The sequence below is a fragment of the Eschrichtius robustus genome, chromosome 8, assembly GCF_028021215.1.
Source record: "Eschrichtius robustus isolate mEscRob2 chromosome 8, mEscRob2.pri, whole genome shotgun sequence".
In the NCBI taxonomy this organism is placed as follows: domain Eukaryota; kingdom Metazoa; phylum Chordata; class Mammalia; order Artiodactyla; family Eschrichtiidae; genus Eschrichtius; species Eschrichtius robustus.
The window spans coordinates 127577727-127605546 of record NC_090831.1 but is presented as its reverse complement, the minus strand read 5'-3'; the positions used below and the strand labels follow the sequence as shown (position 1 = coordinate 127605546).

Sequence of the window (27820 nt, the reverse complement as noted above, 5' to 3'; positions counted from 1 at the left end):
CTTTGAATAAAAGCCATCTTTGCAGTAAATGCAAGGCTAAACTTCAAAGCAAGACCACAGATGGACATAAATTTCCTATTTTTAATATCTTAATTGATATAGCTTAGTATGTACAAAATAATACATATAATAATATATATGTGTTGTAATAATTCAAAGACTTATAATACATAATTTTTAAATCCATGCATTCAAAGAATCAGGGACATTGCAGACCACAAGCAGTTTTATTGTCCAGGGTCTTTTTAAAGTTTTGTATAATGGCTAGGGTTTTGTAAGATCATATAAACACTGCATCATCATTTGTCTTGCCTCATGGTTATATAAAAGTGTTAATTTGCAGAGGACTGAGGCCACCTTTTACCATTTTTCTGCTTTCTCATTAGTTACCAGTGTTGGCCTCACAGCAGGTATTTACATACCAATGAATAATAGCAGCTAGCAAATTAATCAACGCTCTCCTTAAAGTGCACGTGTTTGGTGAATATGCCTTCATAGTCCCTGGTTACGAAACTATATTTAAGAAGTCAACAACTTCGTGACAGTTGTGTTACTCTAATTTCATGATCTGAGGATAAAAGTCTTTGTTCAGCAACATTTGAATAAATTCCATACAAATGGAACCCATAGTAAGTAAGCAAGTTTGACAGATTCTGCGGAACTAGTAGCTATTTCTGTGTTGTGAACAGTTGCTTCGAAATAGAAGGAGGTATTTGATTTGACTTGTAGTTCCTGTTCCAAGTTGATGGGTTGCATTTTAGAATAAACTCGCCAATTGGAACATTTGCCTCCTCAGTAGGTTTGGTGTGTGCGTGTGTGGTTGCCATAAATAAAACCATAAAGCCATACTGCCTGGTCTTGCAGATGCGGCTGTGTACTTTAATATGTCTGGAGACAATCTTTTGTGGCCAAATATTGGGACACACACAGTAAGTATTAGGGTATACTTCCTAGGACTGTAGGATGGAATATTCGAAATGGGGACTCTTCCAGGAAATTTGCAATTATGGTTTCCTGTTCCCCAGATGCGCCCATTGTGACTTCTTATTCACTGTTTCCTGTCTGTTCTCAACCTGCCCATACTGGTTTATCTCCTGCCTCTCGTCTGCCTGGTTTGACTTCCCTGGGACGAGAACAGTAACCGTGCTGGAGTGGGTTTTGTAGAGAAAGGGCACTTCGTGGCCAGGTCCGTGGCTGTTAGGTGCAGAGTGGGGCATAGCAGGTAAACTGGATAAACGGGGTCCCCGGTCCTGCCTGTGGAGACTCGCGTTCCTGCCCGCAGTGCAGAAGTGAGGTGCTCAGCTCCGAGGACCACCCTGGGGAACCTGAAGGCTTGTCTCTTCCAGCTGGTGCCGGGTGAGGATGGGGAAAGAGATGGAGCTCAGGGAGACTTCCTGCCTGTGCCGGCCTCGCAGTCACTGGTGCCTGGAGAAGAAGTTCTTGAAGGCGCTGTTGTAGTTCTTGTTGAAGGCCGTGTAGATCAGGGGGTTGAAGAAAGAGTTGGAGTAGCCGAGCCACAGGAAGACACTCTTCCAGGTGGCGGGAATGTCACAGGAGCACAGGGGGCTGATGAGCTCCGTTGTGAAGAAGGGGATCCAGCAGAGCACAAACACCCCAATGAGGATACCCACCATTAGGGCGGCTCTCTGCTCCTTCTGTTCTCGCCATGTGTCCCCTTCTGTCTGGAAGGTGACGGTGGCGTGGCGGACGGTGAACACCATCTCGGGTTGCCGAGCGGAGGTCTTCACCTGGAAAAGGTAAGCAGAAGCTTCAGGAAGAGCCACCTCTTCATGCCTGCTGGGTCTGGGTGGGCTGAACCCAGACACGGGTGGGCGTGAGTCCCGCACAGCCACTTCAAGAGAAAGTCCTCAGTTGTCCGGTGCAGGGACCGGGCAGCATGTGGGGACCACCCTCGGCTATGAAAACGTGCTGACAGAGCTGGGTGTTTGCTTACATCTTAGAAATGGAGGGAAAATAGGAACGTCTGCAATAGTGCAACGATGATGGAGTCCCTGTTGCTGTCTGTTCAACAGGGAACAACAGAAATGAGCAGGTCATGCAGTATATACAATTTATGACCACGGAACACGAGTAGTCAGAAGCCCGCTAAATCCTTGTCAAACCCTGTACACTTAGGACCCAGTATTCCAAAATCTGTAACTTTCTGGGTTTCTGTGAATCCCCTCTAAAAAGTTAGAATTTCCTAGAACTTTTCTTCTGGTATAAGGTTCCTACTGCTGTGCTTCCAGAACATATTCTACTGTTTGGGACAGTTCACTCACCAGGATGTTTATCTCCTTGTTTTATTCTTTGTTCCGCCCCCTCCCCCGACTTTTATACAAAACAGAGACTCTAAACCCAGAGTCCCTCCACGTAGGTTCTCTCAAGTCCTCTGGAAGGCAGGTTCCCACTGAACTACGTTCTCCAGCTTCACATGCCTTCTCTAAGGGGGTGGAATTCCTGGGAAAGGAAGCTCTTTCCTCCATTCCAGCCCTATTTTTTAGATCTTTGGGGAACTGGAATAAGGGGTGTCTGATGATGAGGCCCCCTAAATATAAGGAAATTGCAGTGGGCTGATTTGCTAAGTGAGCAAATTAGTTGCTCCAGTCACAATGTGGGACAGTTTCTGGGTCGATCAGTCATTCACTAGTGGTGAGACTACCCTGACATTAAATCCTCTTCTTCCGAACTGCAGCCTTCTGTGACCCCTGTACACTTGAAAAGGAGAATTACCCAGCTCGCGCCCCAGCAGCACACAACCTTTTAGGCAACGGACTAGGTCAGAAGGTCTGTCTCTAATCTAACCCATGTAACCAGTTCATGGCTACATCTATAAATTGGAGTCAAGAGGAACTTAACTTACCTATCATATAGAATAACTGAGCTGAAAGTAGGAACACTATAGCTAAGGGAATGTTAGCTCATGTATGACTTATTAAGTTTATGTGATAGCCTTCCTGTCATCTGTTTGAAAAACAGTGAAACCCCAAGCATTATACAATTAAACAGAAGATCGTGAATATTGAAACAAATAGTTCCTTTTTCTGCAACCCTTAAAAGCACATATAAAGTAAGTGAAAATTTCTCTCTCCCAGTCTCACCCCTGGATGGAATCATAGTTACCTTTCTTATTTATTAGTGTATATCTGGGAATGCATTTCAGGGAGTTAATTTATAGAAATGCAAACACAGTTTTAGTTTCATTTTTCAGCATAAAGAAAACAGGGAAAACTACCAATTTCCTTAATAAAACTCAATCGCAAAATGGCATCAAGGCAGCCATTTCCCAAAGATGGCAATGGAAGAATAATTCTGGTCCTGACTCCTAAATCCCTAAGAAATTCTCCTTCCTTTCAGACCTTCTCACTGGTAAGACCGGCCACTCAGGGTTGTGACGCCATTGTGACCACCCGTTAATTCTCTACAGCACACCTGGTGTAAAAGCGGAACATTTAAACCAGACTCAAAGGCCCTGGGGTAACAGTAGAAATAAATACAGCAACACATAACTAGATATTCTGGCTTTTGAGCTATGACACACTAGGGAATCTCTCCACCCCTCCCATCCCCGCTCCCTGTCTGCCTTACCTGTGATCAGTGCCTTTTCAGGTTGACTCCAGAAGCCCATGCTTAGTCCTTTAGATACTCAAATTCTAGTTGCAAGACACAATGAGCCCCACGATTGGACTACCAGTGTAAGACCAGTCTTCTACGAAGGGTGAGATACACCCCCAGTGCTACATGTTCTATTTGTAGGAGTTTGCTATTGCATAATGGAAAAAGTTGCAAGGTTTCCATTCTGAGGAGCCGTCTTCTCTCCTAATGATTGACACTGAGAATGTCTGCCTCTTTTGAGACTCTGCTGGTACATTCACACACAGTCCTGACCTGTATCCAAAGGGGCTGCCGTATCAGAATGTAGCACAGTACCTCCTCATTCGTCCGAGAGACACAGGATCACAGGGTTGTTTGTTATCCAGGTGTAGTGTAGGATATGAATATTTCTATAGGCCAAGTATTATAAGACAATTTTATGGAAACCCATCACTTCAAATTATGGTCCTCGTAAGGGAATGTTAAGTGCCGTTAAGTGTGGGCCTGCTTGTGCGGGTGTTTGGCAGTTGTGCTATGAAATCCTGGATTCTTCCAGTATAATGTACCCAGGTTCTTATGAGCTGTTCCCAAACCTAGCATGCGTTCATTGTATCTACAAGAATTTTCCACTGTGTGATCGTTCTAATGTTGCATAAGTGTACTCTTAAAAGACTTCCCAGTTACTTTATTCCTAAGCTTGTCTTCAGGATGATTTCTCTCTGTCAGTAGGACCCACAGGCATTCTGTCCACGGTCCTTTTCACTGAGTTCTTAGCACAGCAGTTTGGGAGCACATTCGCGGGGCCCCTTTCCAGCAAAGAATCTAAATTCCTTTTCAACAGTTCTTTTAATGTTCCATGGGGTCTTCTCCCACTTCTTAGAATTCTATTTTGAATTCAAGTTAAACTTTTTTTCCTAAATACATTGTTTTTATAGTTTGCTTCGAGTAAGGCATTTTCATAGGTTAGAGAACTCCGTGTCTCAGAAAAGCACACTGTATGACCTTGATGAGAAATGTTGAGCATTTTATGGGTCCCTCTCTTGTGTGGCATTCAGTACCAGCTCACTTGGTGAGAGTGTCGTTGGTCTGAAGTGGCTCTTCTGGGACGGCAGAGGCTCCGCTGGGAGGAGGGGCTTTGCTGTTGGGGAGCTTCAGGCTCCCGATGTCGGTAGGTGGTTGATTTGGTTGCTCACCCTATGGCTTTCTGACTTCCAGACTCCTTAGCTCTCTGCTCATCGACGATTGCAATAAAGCACTTATTAAGTCTGGAGAATAGACTCTAGTGATTACTCTGTCAATTACTCATCATGGTCATTAGTAGATTCACAGAAAGAGAGGTAATGGGGCAAAAAAAGGTGAACACTCGAGCCAAATTGCACCTTTCCCATCTATCTTTGAAGTGCTATATCATTTAAAGCACAAACCTCACAATTTAAGATTCAAAGGAAAAACTTTCTAAGTGAACAATTAGCCTCACATCTCCAAATAAGTGAATTTTGGGGGGGGACATGTACCTATGAGTTAGACTTCTCATTCTTCCAAAATGGTTATGTGTTAAATAACTATTTACTGGTTAATCATAAATCTAGCATGTTCTTTTATTTCCTCAAACTATTCTGCTTCACCTCCCTATTAATATCGCAGATAATCAATAGATTATCATCAGTAGTGGGTATTGAAATTAAGGGGTGAAGACTCTTACCTTGGAAGTGCGGCTTAAGGTGATTTGCAGGTGAGACCAGGTCATTGTCACAATGTAAGATGTACTGATGGGTCAGGATGTTCAAGCTAGAAATGATCTTACCCATTTAAGGAGGGCTCCACGAGGGGCAGAATAAGAACATTCCCACAAACTGAGCAAAAGACCAGCTATTCTGTAGCTGTGGTGACAAAGAGCCTTGCTACTTGTTTAAACCCCTCCAGTGGATCAAGGACAATGCAGCTCTGTGAATATACACCTGCAAACCAACCATTTGGTGTCAGCCCTCACTTCTGAAAGTCAGCCAGTTAGGGCAGGACTCACCCCAATAAGTGCATCTCTGAGCTGCAGTCAACCAACAGCAGTCTCACATAGTAACCCCACTCTGGGGGTGTCAGCTAACTGCTCCTCTGAATGTCCTCCAGTCCCTGAACTCAATGCTGTCCCCAGTCCCCATAGATGATGGGCATTCTGCTGTGTCAGATGGTGCCTGACAAGTGTAGCTTTCTCTTACTATAGTAAGGAGTATTTTTATTTCAGATACTATGTGGTGGTTGTACCATCCTTGGACATTCTAGAGAGTCCACTGATCATTTTGTGGATCCTCCACAGGATTCTTGGACTGCAGGTGCATTCACTGTGCCCCAGACTCCAGTTGCCTTTGGATCTGCAGATGTGCATCAGTCTCAATGAGCTGAGTTCCAGCCAGCTCCACTGGGCTCTTCTCACTCTGTGTATTTTGTTATACAAGGATTTGTAACCAAGTGTGTCTTTGAATAAGATCATTCAGCTTAGGTCTTTGTATCAAGTAACTAGACCTTTGTTTGAGAGGTGCACCATTTGGTAATTGACTTACATTTTTGTGTAAGGCTATTAGATCTCTTGTCTTGGAGGTATACCATTTAGTGAAAATTTTTATGCCATAACCTACTTACTATATTGTTGTTTTCTTTGTTTTCGCTGTTGTTTGTCTAAATATGCAAAGCCTTGTTTTCGTAGGTTTGTTTGTTTTTTGTGCTTGAATACCTTTTTTTTTCTGTTGAATATAAAAAGGATTGTTCTGTAAGGCATTGGCTTGGTAAGCTCTAATCCATTCCAAGGCAGATCTGAAGGCTAATGATTTGGGGACTGTTAGACTTATGACCAATTTGTGAAAAAGCAATTGATCAAACTTTGCTTTGGGTTCTTCACAAAACTTAAGTGAGGGCACTCGCTATCTTGTCAATTTATGAAAAAAAATGTCACCTTGTCTAGTTGGTATTCCAGCTCATTGGATTGGTGGTCATATGGCCCCTTCTTGGCCTCTGGTCAAGGATCTGAGACACCATTCACAAGCACAAACTGCTGGCCAACTGTAGTGGCCTTTTTCTTGTGTGTCATGGTTTGTCTAAGTCAAGGTCGCAACCTTCTCCTTTGTGAACTTCTATTTCCTATTTTAAATTGCGCTATAATGCTAATTCTTGCACTTCTCTTGATAAATGTGAAAGAAAATATTTTTACTTAATGAGGAATTTCTGAAAGTCAAAATCAATAAATTAACACATTTAAGATCAACTCTAGAAAAATTAGAAGACAAACACTAAACAGTTGAGAGTCAGCTTCTTTAGTTGTTCTGCTAAGACCTTAAAACAAAATTCTAACTCTAAGTTAGTCTCAAAGATTTTGTAACTTTCCAAAACCTCCCCACCTTGCACATCTACATCTCCCATATTTCTACTCAGCTTTACCTGACCTCCTAAATGAACTAGCCTTTCTTCAGGGATTTTCTCAGGAAAAACAAAATCACATTGTAAAATTGCCAGACAAGAAGGCAAATCTGTAGAATTTCAATTAAAACCTTGGTCTAGAGTTAAGATACAGGCTATAATTAAGAATTTTTCTAAACTTCAGGGAGAAGGGCAAAAAATTGCTGTAGAATTTAGACTTTTTTAAAAGTACTGAACAAAATTCTTATTGTCCTGGACTACAGATCAGCAGCAACTAGTTAATTAAAATCTCCCTCAGATAAGGAAAAATATTTAAAACTAGAAGGATAGAAAAGAGAAGAGCTATATAACCCAGCTGTGGAAATTTAAATTATAAAAATATAAAATACATAAAGCAGTTTCAGAAGACTTTCTTTTAAGAGAAGATTAAATAAGGATTCAAAATTGTAAACTAAGTATAGAAAATAGACTTCAGAAAACTTTCAAGCAGTATTCTGATGTAAACCCCACAGCTGAAGTATAATCTTGTCCTGTCTTTCTATAAATGGGCTCAAACCTGAATTAGGGAATTTAATAAGAAAAAATAAATTTAAATGTGAAATTGCCAATTTAGAAAATATCCAATATGGGGCTAGACATTTCCAGATATCCTTAGAAAGTAAATAATACAAGATAAGGCTCTCTAGATAAAACATTCAAAAGCACCTCTGTTTTCAAAGATTTGGGAGCCTAGACAAGAACACCTGTAAATATTGTCAGCAGAAGAATCCTTGAAAGAATCAATGTCCCCTATTGGCTAAAAATCAAAATGACAACTATTTAAAATCTGTCCAGTGAAGTCACTCCAAGGGAGATATTATCACCCAACAACTTCCTGTCCTTCTAAACTTATAAGGGGAATTGCCTATAATTACAGATGTGCAACAGTACAGCTTTCTTGTTTATATGGGTGTCACCATAACTACCATTATCCCCACAATTATAAAACAATAGATCCTTCAGCCTAAAATTTTAAAGTCATCTGAAAAGGAAACATGCAACTCAACTTGTAGTAAGTTTTAAAAAATTGAAAACAGAGAAAAAAATTCTTTAAAAAAATGATTGGTTGTACAGAGGCTGAAATAAGATCATGAGAGACAAATTTATGGTGTGGCTATTTAAAGGGCTTAAGGGAAAGTAAACCTTAGTTAATACAAAAATTCAAGCAATGAAAATCTTTAACAATCCTGTGTGCCAACTTGTAACTGATATTTCGGGATCATTATCAGAATACTTTAGTTTCTGTAACACAACTGCAAATTTAATAAGTAGAACCTGCTTCCAGATAAAATGTACTGCTGTCCTTACACATTATCAGATTATAGCTGGTCTGTACATGAAAATGTGTACACTGTATATAATTCAAGACATTACTGAAGAAATAGCGATGATCCTAGAGTCCTTATGGACAAAAGACACCACAGACAGAAAGATTAATTAGACCAGAATGCATGAGTGTCCAGATTGATCCTTCCTAGGTTATCATGAATGTGCCTTTTTGTACCAATGTGAAAATGCTGGGCCATACTCCAGGTGGATTAATTCAACCACATGACACCTATCTAAGAACTATTGCCTATTGAAGCCCACCCCTTAATTCAGTAATCAAGGCTTTGCCTCCTTGCCTCAGAGAAATTACAGGCATCAATTAAACTAGTGTCAGCACATCTTCAGAACTTATATTAAGCCTCTGAATCTTATGTTACCATATGTAGTAAATCCCCATTGCTAACTGAAACCAGCCAACGTTTTCTACTGATTGGTTAACTGTGATTCAGTATCTGTTGTCCAGAGCTTTAAATGCTTCTGCACAGCGCTGTTCTGACAGACGGATATGTTGATTGATGTGCAGTCTGAACATCAGATCTCCACAGATGAAACTTCATCTTCAAGGAGAACCAACAACAGTGGTGAAGATTTGGACAGTCCTTGATGGTCTCTCTTGAAGCTTTGGCTAAATGAAGACCAAGATCAGGGGGATGAGAACTGAACTTAGGGCGAGTCTGAGTGTTCTGCAGCCTGGATCCAGTCTTGAACGTACTCTGTCGGTCAAGGGCAGTTCCTCTCAGGGGACTTGGTCTTGCAAGCCGTGCCAGTCCCTCACTTCTGAAAGTCAGGCGTCCAGGGACGGACTCACTCCAATAAACTCCCACTGGAGTAACGCCCAACAAACAGAGCTGCTCACACAGATGATGTCAACCCACTCAGACCTCGAAAGTCCCCCAGTCCCTTACACTAGCAAGGCATAAATCCAGCTGTCTTCATGTCAGCTCTTTAGTAGTGGTTTCATCAGACTTTGTCAAGGGTGCAAGACCTGTCTCTCTTGTGTTTCCTGTTTTCATCTTGGTGTCTGACAAGGGTTAGGCTTTCAGTATGTATTTGAATAAAACTCTGAAGATACAGAACAGGGAAGAAGCGTTGTGTTTCCCTAGGTAACATAGCTAGTTGGTGGTAAAACTGTATTTAGAAACGTTGGCACCTGCTACCACTGAGAAATCAGGAAGCCTGGTTTTTAATTAACCCTTCACAGTAACATGAAGACAGAGGCAGCACCACATTTTATGCAGAGCTCTGGATCACTTAGAGGCTTTGCAAAGCCAAGGGACCCATTTTTGCAAGTTATCTGGCAGAGAAAGAACATGAAACAATGCTTTGCTTCTGCTCTCCCCAAAGCTGAGCAGTGAAAACCCCTCTTCCTTCCACACTAAGCCCTCTGAGACAGAAGTATAATTGCTTTTCCCTTTTAGGGCTGTTTGGTATTAATTATAAATTGTGTCTACCTGGATAAGCGCCCTGGCAGAAGAGGATCTGTGTAAGGAGGGCCTTGGTGGGCAGCCAGCCCCCTTGTTCCTGACCTGGAATTGGGGTGGGTGCACACACACATGGACACTCCAGGCAGTTTGGTGGCACTCTTACCCATCAGCACTCTTTGTCCAGTTTAGAAATCTAATAGGTCGGGGTTTCCCGCATTTGGCACTATTACCGTTTTGGTCTGAAGAGTTCTTTGTCGTTCAGGCTGTCCTGTGTGTTGTGCCACGTCTAGCAGCATCCCTGCTCTCTACACGCTAGATGCCATTAGTACCCTGTCCCCAAGTCTGGGTAATCAAAAACATCTCCAGACATTCCAGATGTTCCCTGGGGTAGGGGAGGGTAATTTGGGTGAGACTTTTGTTCTAGATAAAAGGACAGGTGCCCTCTGACCCCCTTTTTTCCTTCTTGTTTCTAGAATGATGCCCTCCCCTTTCTCCCCTACCTACACCTCTGGTTCCTCTAAGCTTGACTGACTGGTTATACTTGGAATTAGCTACTGACTCTCGAAAAATACAATCATATTGCAGCGTTCACAATGCATGTCTCTCTCACTAGACCAGACTCTTCATAGGCAAAGATGATGTCTTTGTCATTCCTTGACCCCTTGCAGCAAGCCTGTAGTATGTGCTCAGGGTGCTTGATTGAATTTGCTTTGTTGTCCCAGAACCAGTAACAGGAATGGGTGCTGCGTAGTATTCTGATCTAACTTAAGTGTGTGAATCAGGTTCAAGGGATCACCCTTGGCAATGAGTGCGGTAGGGGGTGGGCAGCCTGCACAGCCGGTGGATTCACGCGAACTCGTATGGTCCCTGAATCTTGAATCGTAGGGTCAGATTACCAAGAGTGAACAAAAAGCAGGAAAGCGCGGGTGGAGAGAAGATGAGAAAAGAGCCCTCACGGGTGCTGTAGCAGTTGCCGTACCTTAAATGCCACTTATAAAGAGCTGGGAAATTGTCTGCCTTAGCGTTTTAATTTCCTCCTGCAGCTTTACTCATGTCCCGGGAGGCAAGCAAGTGGTCCTCAGCTGCACGCACAGTCTGATCAGGGGTGGGGACAGGCCCAGAAAGTAGCACCACAGGCAGTGGGAGCACATAACAAGGGCCAGGCTCTGAGACAGGCGTAAACAGCATCTTTAATCTTGCGTGAGGAGAGGAGGGTGCTGAGCACGACAGTAACCCAGGAGGCACCACACTTCGCAAAATTAATTGGCAAAGAAAAAAACAGACTGGGTTGAAACACTACCCTGCTTTGCCTGATGTATGGCAGTCTTCCTGCCAAGTCAGATGACTGTCCCTCCCTTCCCTCCTCCTCAAACACCCCCCACTGTCAATGCAGGAAGCTGCACTTTTCTCTAGTGCAGCCCCAGACACCAACTTCCTCAGGCGTCCTAAAGGATGTTATAGATCCATAGAATTTTCAAGCCTAGTGGGACCCTGTAGAATTATGTAGTCCAGATCCCTCGTTTTGTATATAGGGAAAGAACCCATGAGAGATGACCTGCTCCGTGAATCTGAGCAAGTCAGAGCAGAGTCTGTGACGCTTTCATTCTCTCTCCCACTCTACCTCCTTCCCTTCCCCTCCAGCCCCCGCCAAAATACTAAGAAGTCCCACTTTCTACGGATGTGTGGGGAGATGTGCTGGGGATGAGGCCTGGGCAGATGCAAGCCAAGTATTTTTAAGGATCACGTTAACACCTACCTCCACAGCTTCGGATACGGGGGAGACGCTGTTGGCCTTCCGGGGGCCCACGCGGACCTTGGCCGCCTTGTAGATCTTCCAGTACACGAAGAGCACCACGCAGAGCGGCAGGTAGAAGGCGCCCACGGTGGAGAACACGGTGTAGGAGGGCTCGCGGCTCACCTGGCACTCCTCGCTGCCCTCAGAGTAGGTCTCCCCCCAGCCGAAGAGCAGCGGGGCCAGGGAGATGACTGCGGAGAGTGCCCAGGTGAGCGTGATCATTACGTTGGAGATGCGCTTGCGGGCGCGCAGCGTGTATTCCAGGTGACGGGTGATGGACCAGTAGCGGTCCAGCGCGATGGCCGTCACATTCCAGATGCTGGCCGTGCAGCAGAGCACGTCGCATGCGATCCAAAGCTGGCACAGCCGCCGGCCCAGCTGCCAGCGGCGCCCGGACAGCTCGTGCACCAGGCTCAGCGGCATGACCAGAGCAGCCACCAGCACGTCCGAGATGGCCATGGATGCCACCAGGTTGTGCGGAACACGATGGAACGTGCGCACGCGGAGGATGGTCGCCAGCACCAGCAGGTTCCAGGCGAACGTCGCTGCCACCAGGAAGCCCAGCAGGGTGAGAACAAGCACGCCGAAGACGGAGAGGAGGGGCAGGCTGGGGCGCGGGTCTTCTGCGTCGAAGCTGCGGTTGGTCTCCAGGGGGGCGGGGGTGGAGAGGATGAAGTAGGTGAGGTTCACCGGCAGATCCATGTCTGGGTCAGGAGACGGGCTCACCGGTGCGTGGAGAAGGCGCGCTCAGGAGGATGTGTGGTGAGCACTGTGTCGGAAGCCACTCCGGACGTCTGTCACCTCTGGCCAGCGGCAGGGTTTCTGGAGACTGTCTGTGGAACTTGCGCCGACCTCCTGCCAGTGAGCCCCCGTGGGAGACGGTGTGGCGGAGAGGAGAGGAGGGCGCTGGGCTGGGAGCCGCGGCAGGTCTGGAGCCCTCAGGGGCTGGGAGAGCAGAGGCGAGGGGCTGGGTCTCGCAGCCGGGGCCCGGCTAAGCTGCCACGTGACCGGGGCTCTTCGCCTCGGCGGAGACAGCAGTCTGGTCGCCCGGAGTCGGGCATCTCCCAAGTGGAGGAGGAGCTGGGCGCCCCCGGAGCGTGTGGGCGCCGAGAGACGGGCTGGTGCGTCAGAGCAGCGGATCTCGCCGCGCGGCCTCCCTTTCCGCCCCTCTCGCCCGCGGCGGCAGCGGGCTGCAACCTCAGCCCCGTGCTGGGGGAGCCGAGCAGGGACCTGCTTTCTAGGTCCGGCCTTCTGCTCTTCGCCCGCCCCTTCCCCGCCCCGTCTGGGGCTGCGGCTCCGACCCCGGAGAGCGGATGCTGGCGCGCCCGCCCGCCCAGACCTGTCTTATCGAGCTGGGGATCCAGCCTACGTAAGGCGTCAGCTGGTAAGGCCGCCTCACGCCCGGAGCTGGCGGCGCCCGCGCTGGCGCTGTCCCCGGTGCTGCCGGCTGTCCCCGCCCCGGCGCGCTAGGCTTGCTGCTGTCCATGGTGCTGCCGCTTCGCCCAGAAATGCGTTCCCCTCGTGGAACAAGTTTCCCAGAGAACTTGCCTTGAAATGTTCCTCTAGCCACCGCCTGCCCACGTCCTACTGGGGGTGGTCTGGGTACCTTGAGCGGGTTCTTAGCTTTCCACAGGTCTTAACCTTTGCTACGTGTGTTCCGAGTTAAGGGTCTAAGGTGATTTCGCTGGCTTTTTTGCTCTGGATGAGTTCAGTGCGTGATTGCGTTCTTACACAACACCTGGTTCTTCCCTTAAAGGGTTGTTTTCTTTCCAGGAGAAAAAGCAAGATAGCAGTTGCTGTTGTTCTAGAGGTGGCTGAGGTATTGGAGCTAGAACGTTTAAACCATTTCTTCCGAGTCATAGAGAAGGTGCACAGTCTCCAGTGAGTTCTATCACGTTTGCTTCTTACGAAGGGAAAAGTTGGATACAAGTTGTTACGAAAGCTCCATCTCATTCGCAAAAAGAGGGGGCACATTTAACTCTTTCCCCCCACACACATCACATAACCATACACATATCCACAGTAATTGAGAAAATATCATAAGTTCCTACCCAGAAGTTGTGATTTTCAAATAGACACGTGATATAGCAAGAAAAAGTAAATTAAAATCAGGAAAGTGAGATGACAGAAAGGAAAGTAAGATGGCATTAAGCTTTCTTTTTTTAAAAGTGCATCAGTGGGTGTCACGGAATCCTGTGCGTTTACAAATGGTTGGCCACAAATATGGTTGGAAGCTTTTTAGCTCTTTGAACATGAGAAAAATGGTTTGTTACAAGATTCCATTTCTAACAGAGTGAAACAAGCATCAGGAGACCGCGCTGAGAAGAGAGAAGCTCCTCCGCTGGACCCCAGAGGAGAGGACACTGTTAGGAAGTGCTGGTGAGAATGTTATTCACTAAGTAAAGATGGTTCGCAGAGCTGCTTCACCACATGCCTCTCACAAACGCTGACAGTGGCTGCTTCGTGCACCGCTACTCTGTGTGGCTCTAGTCAGGGGGCAGGCGTGCTCATTTAGAGCACATCCCCTTTCTGGAGCCACAGAACTAATCAGAATGAGATGTGAACGATTGATCCCCTTCTTTCGAAAAAAAAAAAAAAAAAGGTCTGAACAATTTTGCGTTCCGTTTCCGGGGCCCATGACCAGGGGGAGTGGATGAGTTGCATTTCGGGTAGTCAGGCCTTGATGGTGATGTCTCTCAGTGCAGATCTTGGAAGGCATCATGGGCTTGAAATTATATCCCATGCCCCCCCCCCGCCCCAGCACTGCCTGGCACAGCTGCCTGTACTGATAGTGAATGAGTAGCTGTCCAATGAGGGACCGAGCCGGGGATAACTGAGGATACTGTGTGCAGATCAGAGCATCATAAACTTAAGAACTGAATGGAATGTTCTAACAAAGAAGAGATCCAATGGAGTATTTCCAGAAGAACCAAATTCTGTTGAGAAATTCTGGTTTATCTTCTTATACAGACACAAAGGAAAAATCAGAGCATTTCAGCTTTTTAATCCTAAAGCATGGTCACACTTTCAGCTTGAAAAAATGCAAACAGCTGTAAAACTCCCATCTGCCATAAAGCACCTCTGAAATGCCAGTTCTGAGGAAAACATTTTCTTGTTTACCACCTATAGGCTGAACTGTATCCCCTCTCTCTTAAAACTCACGTGTTGAAGTCCTAATCTCCAGTACCTCAGAACGTGACTGTATTTGGAAATAAGGCCTTTAAAGAGATGATTAAGTTAAAATGAGGCTGAGTGGCCCTAATTGAATCTGACTGGTGTGCTTACAGGAAGAGGAAATTGGACACAAAGAGACACCAAGGATGTGCGTGCACAGAGGAGAGACAACATGAGGGCACAGCAAAAAGGTGGCCATCTAGAGCCAAGGGGGAGGCCTCAGGGGAAACCGCCCTTGCTGACACCTTGCTTTTGGACTTCCAGCCTCCTGAACTGTGAAACTGAAAGTAAATTTCTGTGGCTTAAGCCACTGCATGGTATTTTGATATGGCTGCTCTGGCAGATGAATACACCATCCAGCAAAAGATACTTGCAAAAGATGCAACCAGATAACTAAATAAAGTGACATGCTGTGTGGTGGTTTTACAGACATATTAACAAATTATAGGACACCTACTAAAACATGTCTTTATAAAACGTAGTTTGTGGCCATTCTAGCAATAATTAGATTGCAGGCTCAATTGTCTATTGAAGTTACTTACAGTTTGTGATTAAGCCAAATAAGCATATAGAAAACTGCTTATTTTACTTTTTCTCATTTTCTTAGTGGGAAAGTATGCATCTGTTTCATTCAAGTAGGAGCTGATTCTTAACTAAAAGTTTGAAAGTAAGAAAAAATTGGAAACACAGAACAGAACCTTATTCTTCCCCACTTGCAAGGATCTGATGGGTAAGATTTTTCCTACCACAATTTTATGAAATCAATAATTCATTAAAAAGTTATTCTTATTATATAAAATCTATATTATATGCCAGGCATTAAGTAAGTGTCCCTGTATGATCATACCACAAAAATTTTGTGAGGAATTGTTATCCCTATTTTATAATTGAGGAAACTGAACCTTGGAGATAAAGTAACTTGCCTCCAAATCACATAGTATTTGAACCTGAGTGTGACTACAAGCCTGTGCTCTTAATCAGTATGTTTTACTAAACTAATCTAATAATCAGGATTTCAAAATAGTTGCAAGCCAAACCCTTGTCTTAGTTGGTTTGGGCTGCCGTAACAAAATACCGTAGACTTTGGGGCTTAAACAACAGGAATTTATTTGCTCATAGTTCTAGAGTATGGACATTTGAGACCAGCCTGGTGAGATTCTGATGAGAGAGAGAGAGAGAGAGACAGAGACAGAGAGGTCTTCCTCTGATAAGGCCACAGTCCTACTGGATAAGGGCCCCGCACTTATGACCTCATTTAATCTTCAGAGTATTCTGTCTCCAGATAACAGCCACATTGGGGGTTAAGGCTTCAACATAAGAATTTTGATGTGTAAGGGGGTACAGTTCAGTCCATTTGCAGCCCTAAAAGACCAGTTACTGATAAGGGAATGAGCCAAACAATTTACAGAACTCAAGGTTATTTTCCCAATTTTCCCAAAGGTGATAGAAGATAAGAATAGCTGGAAAAGCCTTTCCTAATATTGATCTTCTCTATATGCCCAAGAATGGCCAGAAAAATCCAGGCTTGCTGTTTTGTCAAGAAGGAAACAGAATTGTATTATGGATGGAATGACTAGTGTGCATTCAAGCTACAACTTAAGACATGGTGGTCCCCACACTGTTTTAAAAAATTGCTTACCCCTGTTTATATATAAAAAGTCTGTTTTCTTGTCCAGTTAACTCATTTCAGAGTAGAAAACAACCATCTGTCACAGTATACTGAAAGGTCAAGGAGGGGAGCGTACTGTCAACCAGCGGAAATCCTACTTTCACTGAGGATGTCTTAAGCTCTGTACACACTTTGTGATTAACACAGAATAGTGTGCTAGTCACAGTCTAGATTAAATGTGATAAAGTGGCGTTTTTTTCCTTTTTCAAAGGATGAAAATATGCAAATAGAAGTTATTTTCAGCTGAAACCCCCGTTGAGTGCCTTGCCCACACCTGCGCACACGTCCTAGTTCAGGACGCTGTGGCTCCAGCAGCTGGGGCAGTACGCAGGGACTTGGTTAGAGTGAGCGCAGTATGGCCAGGGGTCATCATTCAGCACAGCTCCAGGGTAGTAAATCCCCTGCTGCACTCTCTCAGCTTGAGCACACAGTGTTGGCCCCTAAGTCCATGTCTTCCTGAATCTGCAGAACGGTTTTTTGACTGTGTGAACTGGTCACATGATCCCAGCCAGCCATAGGCAATTCATTAGGCTGAACAATTTCTCGGTCAGAAAACTCTTCCTTGTTATTTTCCTGTCACACTCAGCAAGGAGCCTTAAATACATTAGATTCCATAAATATTTGCTGAAAGAGCAAAAAAAAAGTTTTTTTAATTATCTCTTGAGTAAACTACTGATTTTGGCTTAAACATGGGCAGGATATCTGAGCAGAAGCATTGTAACATAGAAGTTAAGTTAACCTTTTTTTTTTTTTTTTAAGTTAACCTTTTTTGTGGGAACCTCAGAACAGTGATGCTTTACATTTTTAAAGTATAGTTATTATAAGGAAGGTGAAATGTTAGGAATGAATAGATGCTAATTTTTATTGAAATCCTATAAAATAAGGTTAGGACATGGTTATGGAAATTGCATCTCTTGGATTATATGATGTTCCTCCCATAATTATGGCAACAAGTGACAAGAACAGAGTGGCAGCCAGAAGCCAATTCACAGAGAGCTATGGAGGTGGTAAAAAGAGCACAGTGACCTGAGAGGCTGGATAGATGGGCCATTGGCAAGAGCATCGTTTAACGTAAGCACTCAAAACAAATCACATGTGGATGGTTAGGAGGCCTGAAGTATTTAGCCTAATAAAGAAGCCACAACCCCCTGCCCCATTGTCAGACCTAAACCACTTCTCAGGCCCAGAACCCGTTGACCGAAGGAGAGGCCAGGTGCCTGTGATGAATGATCCTGCAACACAGTACTAGGGGTAGTCACTAGAAATACCCTCAGTCCTTCCCCCAGAGAACCTATGGCTGTGTTCAGTTTACTGTGCATGGAGGAGAGGAAGCATCCATCCTTAGAGGACTGATAGGCACAAAATCTGAGTTGACACTAATACTCAGGAATCCAGAGTGCCACTATGGTCTCCCTGTTGGAGCAGTGGCAGTTGGAGGCCAGCTTATAAATGGAGGCCGGTCAGGGTCCAGCCCAGAGTGGATGCATTGGGTCAGTTAACCTCCCCCCGACCCGGGGTTATTTCTCCATCCCAAGCATATAATTGGAATGCACTTAATGGTAGTTGGGAGACCTCCACATTGGTTCCTTGACCGGTGGGGTAAAAGATGTTTTTTTAAGGAAGGCCAAGAGGAAGTCTCCAAAACATCTTCCCCAAGCCGGCAGCCAAGACAGCAAACAACAAAAACAGCAGCAACACAGGGAGGGGAAATGGCAGAGGTTATCGCCTCCCTGTCTTAGCCACGTGCAATTCACTAGTTGGTCCCTACAACACCAGCTGGGTCCTGGCAGATGACAGTGATCTACCACAAACTCAGTGGAGTATTAGCACAGTTGCGCAGGCAGTGCAGGGCTGGTAGAACTGCATGTTTGCTCGAGTCGATGAGCGTAGCCTTCAGTACCTGGTACGCAGCCACCGATCTGGCTACTGAGCTCTCTCCGTTCCCATCAGACAGGAGAATCAAAGCAGCTCCAGCTCACTTGGAACAGCCAGCGGCGACCATCTATGTTCCTGCTCCGGGGCTAGGTTAACTTGACCCCCCTCTGTCATAAAATGATCTGAAGGACCCTGGATCATCTAGATCAGTGGTTTTCAAAGTGTGGTTCATAAGCCCCAGGGAGCCCCTGAAGGCCCTTTCAGTGGGTCTGCAAGGTCCAAACTGTTTTCACAATAATAGATAGATATTGTTTGCTCTCTTCACGGTGTTGACATTTTCATCAAGGATGCAGACGTGATGAGGAGGAAACCTGTGGACACCTGAGCACAGATCAGAGCAGTGGTATGAAATTACAGCAGTAATCCCTGGCACTCCTCACTGCCATGCTCTCACAGGAAGAAAAGAAAAAACTGCCAGTTTCACTTAAGGATGTCCTAAGGAAGCAGTAAAGTTATTAATTATATTAAATCTTGACCTTTGAACACACATCTTTTTAATACTCTGGTAACAAGCTGGAGGGTGTGCACACAGCATTTCCAATATGCTCCGAAAGAAGAAGGTTTTCTTGAGGAAAAGCACTTGTGTGATTGTCTAGGTTTGAGCAGCACTTGCAGTTTTTTTTTTTTTTTTCTTTATGAAACACCTTTTTTACTTGACAGAACTACCAACAGATAGTAACTGTCATTATTCAGTCTTGGGTACTTGGCAGATATTTTCTTAAAAAATGAATAAAGTGAGCCTTTACTTCAAGGAAAATGACAGACAGTACTTATTGCGCATAATAAAATTTGAGCTTTCAAGTGAAAATGAGAATTTTGGAAAACTCATATCCACCATGGTGAACTTGACCACTTCCCAGTACTTTAAGAGTTTTTTGATGAGTTTGGTGGTGGTATTAACAAAAGTGACTTTTTGATATTATATAATGAAAGGTGTCAGTATCTGGAAGATCTGGATAACTCAGTGAGCCTTTATTATCCAAATGACCGGTTCATGATGCTTACAAAATCACGAGAGGATAAAATATCCATTTCATAGAGCAAAATAGATCAATGGATTTTAATCTGAGTACAGGTGCATAATATGGTTTCAGATTCCACATTGCAATAAACCTTTAATAAACTACCACTTAATGAGTTTTGATGTACCATCACAGAAAAATATCTATAATTGTCTGAAAAGACTATTAGTATACTCTATTTTTCAGCTATATATTTGTATGAGCCTGAATTTTCCTTATAAACTTAAACCAAAATAACATACCACAACAGATGGAATGCAGAAACAGATATGTGATTCCAGCTGTCTTGAAAAGATCTGCAAAAATGTTAAACAGTGCCACTCATAATTTTTTTGTTTTGGAAAATATAATTCTTTTCATAAAGACATCATTTATGTAAACATTTAATGGGTTTATTCTTTTATTTTAATGAATTAATACACAAAAATATTTTAAAATCTCCATTTAAATTTATATTCCACCAAATATAAATAGATATTGCCCACGTAAACAAAAGCTCTTTGGGGTAATCCACAATTTTGAAGAATGTATGGGGGGCCTGAGACCAAAATGTTTGAGGACTGCAGTTCTAGGCATTCATCAGAACCTCACGTTGGTCTGCTGTTTTGATGCAGAGTGTTAAAGCCCGTGGTGAATACGTATCCTACAAAGGGTGGGAATAAGCCATTTGAAGATTCAGGCATCTGCAGGGTGAAGTAAAGATGCTGGGATTCAGTGGTCTGGGACATGCCAGGACATTCCTTCTAATGTGAAGGAAAATGGATGCACTTCTCGCCACTAAAAGGAAAGCTTTTCTTGGGGCCAAGAGCAGGAAAGGGCTCCACCAGAGGTCCTTCTGCTTGGGCCTGGAGACTCGGCACACCCTGTGGTACTATACGTATCTGTAATGGGAAAAGACTGCACTCAGATTTGATGGTGAGAACTAATAAGAGAGTCACAGGGTCGGGCTGTGTGTCTGCTTTTAAGTGTAAAGAGATAGATGTAGCTGGCATGGCTTGCAAAGAGCTTGGTGACCAGTGGATCAGTCCTTCAGGGATGAGGGCTTATCTGGCAGGCTACCTCTGACATCCAGGTCAACAGAGTTGCAAGCAGAGGTTCAGGGGACGAAGAATAGTAGTGGAGGAGACATGTGAAGAGCAGCATCCGTGAAGCCTGGAGACCAGCTGCAGTGGGGGGAGGGGGCTGAACCTTGGCTGGGAAGAGCTTACTGAGAAGAACCCTGGAGCGTAAGGAGTGGGCTGTGGTGGACACCACGGCGTTTCTCCAGCTCCCTCCCTCTGTGCCAGGGCTGCCTTCCCCCGATGGCGGGGTGTCAGCTCCTGATGGCTTATAGCCGCATCCCTCCCTGGGACTTGCTCTCTGCTGCAGGAAACTACCCTGGCCAAGCTTGCATCCCATCCAAATGGGTGGCCCTCAGCCATTTTCCATCCGATGCAGGGAGACAGAGTCCCAGGCCCCAGGCCTTGCCTCAATTTGGACCAACTCCAGCAGGCAGCTCCCGCAGGCTTGCCTGAGGCCTCAATTACAAACACATGGTGGTCAGCTCTTTCCTCCCCCAGCCCTGCTTTCCTCACTTCCTCGTGGGTGTACCTCCTAAGAGTATTCCCAGTAAACCTGCACGAGATCCTCTGTCTCAAAATCTGTTTCCAGGGAACACGATCTCAGAGCAGCACTTCACACAGAGTTCCTTCATGGAAGAATATTATTTTGTTAAAAGACGGGTCGCTAACACTGTTAACATCTATCACAGTCCTTGGCAAGTGCAAATGCTTAGATGAACATAAGCACAGGAGAGGAGCTTTTCTGGAGAAGAAAAATCTTGAGACTTTTTTTTCCTGCTGGCTGAAGTTGCTCACTAGCCTAAAGCTAATGAACTAAAGCTAATGATTGTGATGAGACGTTTGAACTAGCTTATGCTAGAAGAATAGAACAATTCTTGTTTCAGCCTTGAAGTTTCCTATGATATAAGGGGCTGAGCATGAATGCTCAAATTGTCATTACATTTGTAAAGTTAAATTACCATCTTGGGAGGCCTCTAGGAGTGGGATGAGTTAACATTTCCTGTAAACGAGCAAGTATGTTTTACTCCTGGAGCAGGTGCAGAAAACACAGATATTCTTAGTTTACCTTCCCCAGCCCCCTGTGTGTTCCTCAAGCATCTGAATAAAAGTGAGAAAACAGTACCACGTGGGGAGAGGTAGAATAAGCTGCATCCTTTTCCTCCTGCCTGTAACAGGTGATTAATTGCTTCGTTGGTTGACCAGGCATATTTCAGGAAGCTGCTATAAAAACAGGCATTTTCCCTGTTTGGCAGTGGGGAAAGCAACAACAACCGTGGCATTTGGTGAGGTCATGTCTGTTTGCAGTTACTAGAGCCCTCTGGCTTTTTGGACCATTTTTTAAAGTCTTTATTGAATTTGTTACAATTCAGAAGCAATATTGCTTCTGTTTTATGTTTTTGGTTTTTTGGCCCCGGAGGCATGTGGGATCTTAGCTCCCCGACCAGGGAGACCAGGGATCGAACCCGCACCCCCTGCATCAGAAGGTGGAGTCTTAACCACTGGGCCGCCAGGGAAGTTCCCCCCTCCCCCCATCTGGCATTTTGGAGGATGGCCCCGAAACTCAAATGGCTGAGTGCACTATTGGGGAAAATCCATGCAGAGACACACGTTCTTCGGCACAGCCTCCTTTGCACAGAAAAGGACGTGGGTCCTTGAGAATCCCTGAACCCCAGAGCTCACAGACGTCGCCTTTCTCAAGCCAGTCTCTGTAATGACCACCCCCGCCCCGGCGGCCGTGGGAAGGAGGCGGGCGTAGGGTAGGGACAGTTCCACACGCCTTCGCTCCGCCCTTCCTTCCCATCCTGGTTTGTACTTTGTGGATCAGGGAGTTGACCTGGATATTCTGCGACTTGCTGGCTTCCCCATTCTGACTGAGCATTCGGAAACTGTCTGCAGTTTCCAACTGTCGCTGGACCCGTGCTGTGAGGGACTGGGGCTCAGGTTTTAACCGCCTGGCCTCTGTAATCCCCACTCTGGCTGGGGGACCGTGATGGCCTGTGGAGGCCCCAGAGATCCACGTCAGTGAGGATACAGTTTCTTATCTGAGTTGCTCCCACAACAAAACTGAGGTGGGGCCTTGGGTACAGGTAATTTTGGGGGAGTTGATCTCAGAAAGCAGGAGGGAGGGAGCAGGGAGAGGGGGCAGGGAGAGAGGAGGAGCCAGCACGTCATTGTCGAGCTGGCTCCCTGCAGACATCCAGGGCTCCACCCGCCTGGAGACGAGGAGTGCCCTTAAGGGTGGGCTCACCGAATGACAGGTGTCAGATATTCGTCCCCTGACTCTCAGACCCCATTGGTTGAAGTTTGCCCCAGGGGTGTCAACTTCCCCACCACCTCTACTTCTGGGCAGGCTTCTGTGTGCAGACCAGGTAAGTACCCCCGGTTGTACGAAAGCCCAAGCGCAGGAGAGTGGGGAGCAGCTCACACGGCCACGCTGTCAGCGGTCAGTGCGCGCAGGCTTCGTCCACCCATCTGCAGCTGAGATCGCAGCTGGACCCGAGCGCTTTGCAGCAGCCAGAGCTGGCACTTCCTGTAGAGTCCGAGGTTTTTCCTTGTACCCTGTTAAAGGGCCACGGGTCCCTCTGAAGAGGCCTGAAGGAGAATTTATAGTGTACACGTGTGGCCACATTGCAGGGATTCCTCAAAGGGGCCCAGCCTGCTCCTTGGTCAAGAGGCTCTGGTCTGCCTGTGATCAGGCTTGGGTCTGGATTCTGTATCAGGGGCTCTGACGCTTCACCACGGCAGTTGGAGTCAAATCTCTGCCTACCAGACCTGGACTGTTTTCTGATGAAAGTAACACCTTATTGGGTTGCCCTTGTATTTATTTCCAGGGACCCCATGATCGATCAGCTACCCCTTGGGATCCTGTTGGTCAAAACACTTTGATGGGCTGTCTGTCCTCATGGTCTTTTAGATAAATGTTGTCAACCATGTCACTGGCAAGTGTTTCCCTTTTGGGATCCCATTTTTTTCAATTCAAAGCAGGGAGCTCATTTCCATATGCCATTTTCCTTTCGTCCTCTATCTCACAGAACTTCTCAAGGATGTCTATGCTTCCTTTAACAATGCATTTCTGATTCCGGAAAACTTTTCTGTTATGGAAATTTTTTTTTAAGATTTTTTGGATGTGGACCATTTTAAAAGTCTTTATTGAATTTGTTACAGTATTGCTTCTGTTTTATGTTTGGCCATGAGGCAGGTGGGATCTTAGCTCCCTGACCGTGGATTGAACCCCAACCCCTGCATTGGAAGGCGAGGTCTTAACCACTGGACCACCAGGGAAGTCTCTTCTGTTGTGGAAAAGGTTAAACATACTTAAAACTAAAGAGTTTAGTATAACAAACTCCCACATACCATCATTCCACTTCAGCACATCAATTCACGGCCACTCGTGCCTAGCTCTACCCCATGTGCTTTCTCCCCGTACCTGTACACTCACTGAGTTATCTTGAAGCAAACCCCAGCATATTATTGCATCCATAAATATGTTAGTATGTATCTCCAAGATAAGGACTGTTTTAAAAAATATAATCACATGCATTATCACACCTAAAAAGATGAACACCAGTCCCTTAGTGTGAGTTTAGTGAGCATCGATCATGTCATATACATACAAAATAAGAGAGAACAATTTCTCCTGTGATGAGAACTCTTAGGGTTTACTCTCTTAATGACTTTCATACGTTAACCCACAGTGTATGTTAAATAGTTAAATGCATCTGTCACATTGCACATCTCATCCCTAGTACTTACCTGTCTTGTAACTGGAAGTTTGTGCCTTTTGACAGCCTTCATCCAGTTCCCCTACCCCACCCCACCTTTGATAACCACAAATCTGATCTCTTTTTCTATGAGTTTGTTATTGAAGTATTATTGGTATACAATACTATGTTAGTTCCTGGTGTACAACACAGTGATTCAATATTTCTCTACATTTCAAAGTGATCACCACGATAAGTCGGGTTACCATCTGTCACCATCTAAATATATCAAATTATTATTGACTATATTCCCCACACTGTACACTTCATACCTGTGACTCATTTATTTTGTAACTGAAAGTTTGTACCTCCTAAACTCCCTCACCTATTTCTCTCATATCCCTACCCACCTCCCCGTGTCTGACTTATTTCACTTAGCATAATATTCTCTAGGTCCATCCATGTTGTCACAAATGGCAAGATTTCATTCTTTTTTATTGCTGAGTAAAATTCCAATGTATGTATGTTGTATATATCACATCTTCTTTATCCATTTGTCTATCAGTGGGCGCTTAGGTTGCTTCCATATCTCGGCTATTGTAAATAATGCTTCAATGAACACAGGGGTGCATATATCTTTTTGAATTAGTATTTTCATTTTATTCAGATAAATATCCAGGAGTGGAATTGATGGATCATATGGTGGTTCTGTTGTTAATTTTTTTAGGAGCCCTCATACTGTTCTCCATAGGGGCTGCATCAATTTACATTCCCACCAACAGTGCAGGAGGGTTCCCTTTTCTCCACATCCTCACTAACACGTGTTTTTTGTTGTCTTTTTGATAATACCTGTTCTGACATCTGTGAGGCATTATCTCATTGTGGTTTTGATTTGCCTTTCTCCAGTGATTAGTGATGTTGAGCATCTTCTCATGTGCCTGTTTGCAATCTGTATGTTTTCTTTGAAAAATGTTTCTTCAGGTCCTCTGCCCATTTTTTAATTGGGTGGTTTATTTTTTGATGTTGAGTTGTATGAGTATTATATATACAAATATATTCTTTGTATATTTTGCATATTAACCTCAATCAGATATATCATTTACAAGTATCTTGTCTGACTCAGTAGGCAGCCTTTTTGTTTTGTTGATAGTTTCCTTCACTGTGCAAAAGCTTTTTAGTTTGATGTAGAACCATTTGTTTATTTTTGCTATTGTTTCCCTTACCTGATGAGACATAACCAAAAAAATTTACTAAGACCAATGTCAAAGAGCATACTGCTTATGGTTTCTACTAGAAGTTTTATGGTTTCAGATATTAACATTTAAGTCTTTAATCCATTTTGAATTTATTTTGTGCATGGTGTGAGAGAGTAGTCCAGTTTGATTCTTTTGCATGTAGCTGTCCAGTTTTCCCAGCACCATTTATTGAAGAGGCTGTCTTTTCCCCATTGTATATTCTTGCTTCCTTTGTCATAGATTAATTGCCCAGATAAGTGTGGGTTCATTTCTGGGCTCTCTATTCTGCTCCATTGATCTATGTGTCTCTTTTTGTGCCAGTACCATACTGTTTTGATTACTGTAGCTTTGAAATCAGGGAGCGTGATACCTCCAGCTTTCTTCTTCTTTCTTAAGATTGTTTTGGCTATTCAGGGTCTTTTTGTTTCCATACAAACTTTAGAATTATTTGTTCTAATTTTGTGAAAAATGCCATTGATCTTTTGTTAGGGATTGCACTGAATCTGTAGATTGTCTTGGGTAGTATGATCATTTTAACAATATTAATTCTTCCAATCCATGAGGTAGGTATATCTTTTCCTCTGTGTCATCTTCAATTTTTTTTCATCAGTGTCTTACACTTTACTGAGTACAAGTCTTTTATGTCCTTAGTTAGATTTATTCTGAGGTATTTTATTCTTTTAGATGCAGTTGCAAGTGGGGTGTTTTCTTAATTTCTCTTTCTGATAGTTCATTGTTGTGTATAGGAATGCAACAGATTTCTGCATATTGATTTTGTATCCTGAAACTTTACTGAATTCATTGATGAGCTCTAGTAGTTTTTTGGTGGCATATTGAGGATTTTCTATGTATCATGTCATCTACAAACAGTGACAGTTTTACTTCTTCCTTTCCAATTTGAACTCCTTTTATTTCTTTTTCTTGTCTGATTGCTGTGGCTAGGACTGCCAGTACTATGTTGAATAAAAGTGGCAAGAGTGGGCATTCTTGTCTTGTTCCTGATTGTAGAGGAAATGTTTTCATCTTTTCACTGTTGAGATGATGTTAGCTGTGGGCTTGTTACATATGACCTTTATTATGTTGAGGTATATTCTGTCTATACCCACTTTGTTGAGAGTTTTTCACAAATGGATGTTGAATTTTGTCAAAAGCTCTCTCTGCATCTGTTGAGATGACACAGGATCTTTTTCTCGGGGGCACGGGGTGTGTGCCATGCGGCATGCCGAACTTCCCTGACCAGGGGTCAAACCCATGCCCCCTGCATTGGAAGCGCGGAGTATTCTCTGGACCACCAGAGAAGTCTGAGCACAGGATCTTTATTCTTAAATTTGTTAATGCAGTGTATCACACCGATTGATTCGTGGATATTGAACCATCCTTGCATCCCTGGGATAAATCCCACTTGATCATGGTGTATGATCCTTTTAATGTATTGTTGAATTTTGTTTGTTAATATTTTGTGGAGGACTTTTGTATCTATGTTTATCAGTGATATTGGCCTGTAATTCTTTTCTGTAGTGTCTTTGTCTGGTTTTGGTATCAGGGTGATGCTGCCCTTGTAGAATGTGTTCAGATTTGTTCCTTCCTCTGCAAATTTTTGGAATAGTTTGAGAAGGGTAAGTGTTAACTCTTCTTTAAATATCTGGTAGAATTCACCTGTGAAGCTGTCTGATCCAGGACTATTTGTTTGTTGGGAGCTTTTTAAAATTACTGATTCAATTTCATTAGTGGGAATTGGTCTGTTCATATTTTCTATTTCTTCCTGATTTACTCTTGGGAGATTGTACACTTCTAGGAATTCATCCTTTTCTTCTATGTTGTCCATTTTATTGCATGTAGTTGTTCATCGTAATATCTTATGATCCTTTGTAATTCTATGGTGTTGGTTGTAACTTTTCCTTTATCATTTCTGATTTTATTTATTTGGGCCCTCTCTTTTTCTTGATGAGTCTGACTCCAGGTTTAGCAATTTTTTTATCCTTTCAAAGAACCAGCTCTTAGTTTCATTGATCTTTTCTATTGTTTTTTTAGTCTCTATTTCATTTATTTCTGCTCTGATCTTTATTATTTCTTTCCTTTTACTAACTTTAGGTTTTGTTTTTTCTTTTTTTTCTAATTCCTTTAGGTGTAAGGTTAGGTTGCTTGTGTGAGATTTTTCATGGTTCCTGAGGTAGGCTTGTATTGCTCTAAACTTCCCTCTTGGAACTGCTTTTGCTGCGTCCCATAGATTTTGGATTGTCATGTTTTTATCTTCATTTATCTCCAGGTATTTTTTAAATTTCTTCTTTGATTTCTTCAGTGATCCATTGGATGTTTAGTAGCATATTATTTAACCTGCACGTATTTGTGGCTTTTTTGGTAAGAATACTTTCTGGATTGTGTTGTAAGAGACACATAGTAAATTGTGATACAATTAATCAGGGTTCAGGTGTTGTCA

The 27820-nt window shown here is 44.0% G+C and overlaps 1 protein-coding gene across 1 annotated transcript; it reads right to left on the bottom strand.

Annotated features, from left to right (window-relative positions):
• Nucleotides 1-1415: 1415 nt before the first annotated feature.
• Nucleotides 1416-12288, bottom strand: HTR5A (5-hydroxytryptamine receptor 5A). Its single transcript, XM_068550218.1, has 2 exons — nucleotides 11548-12288; nucleotides 1416-1748 (listed from the first exon to the last, which is right to left on the bottom strand). The coding sequence occupies exons 1-2, from the start codon at nucleotides 12286-12288 to the stop codon at nucleotides 1416-1418; spliced, it is 1074 nt and encodes a 357-aa protein (XP_068406319.1).
• Nucleotides 12289-27820: the final 15532 nt, after the last annotated feature.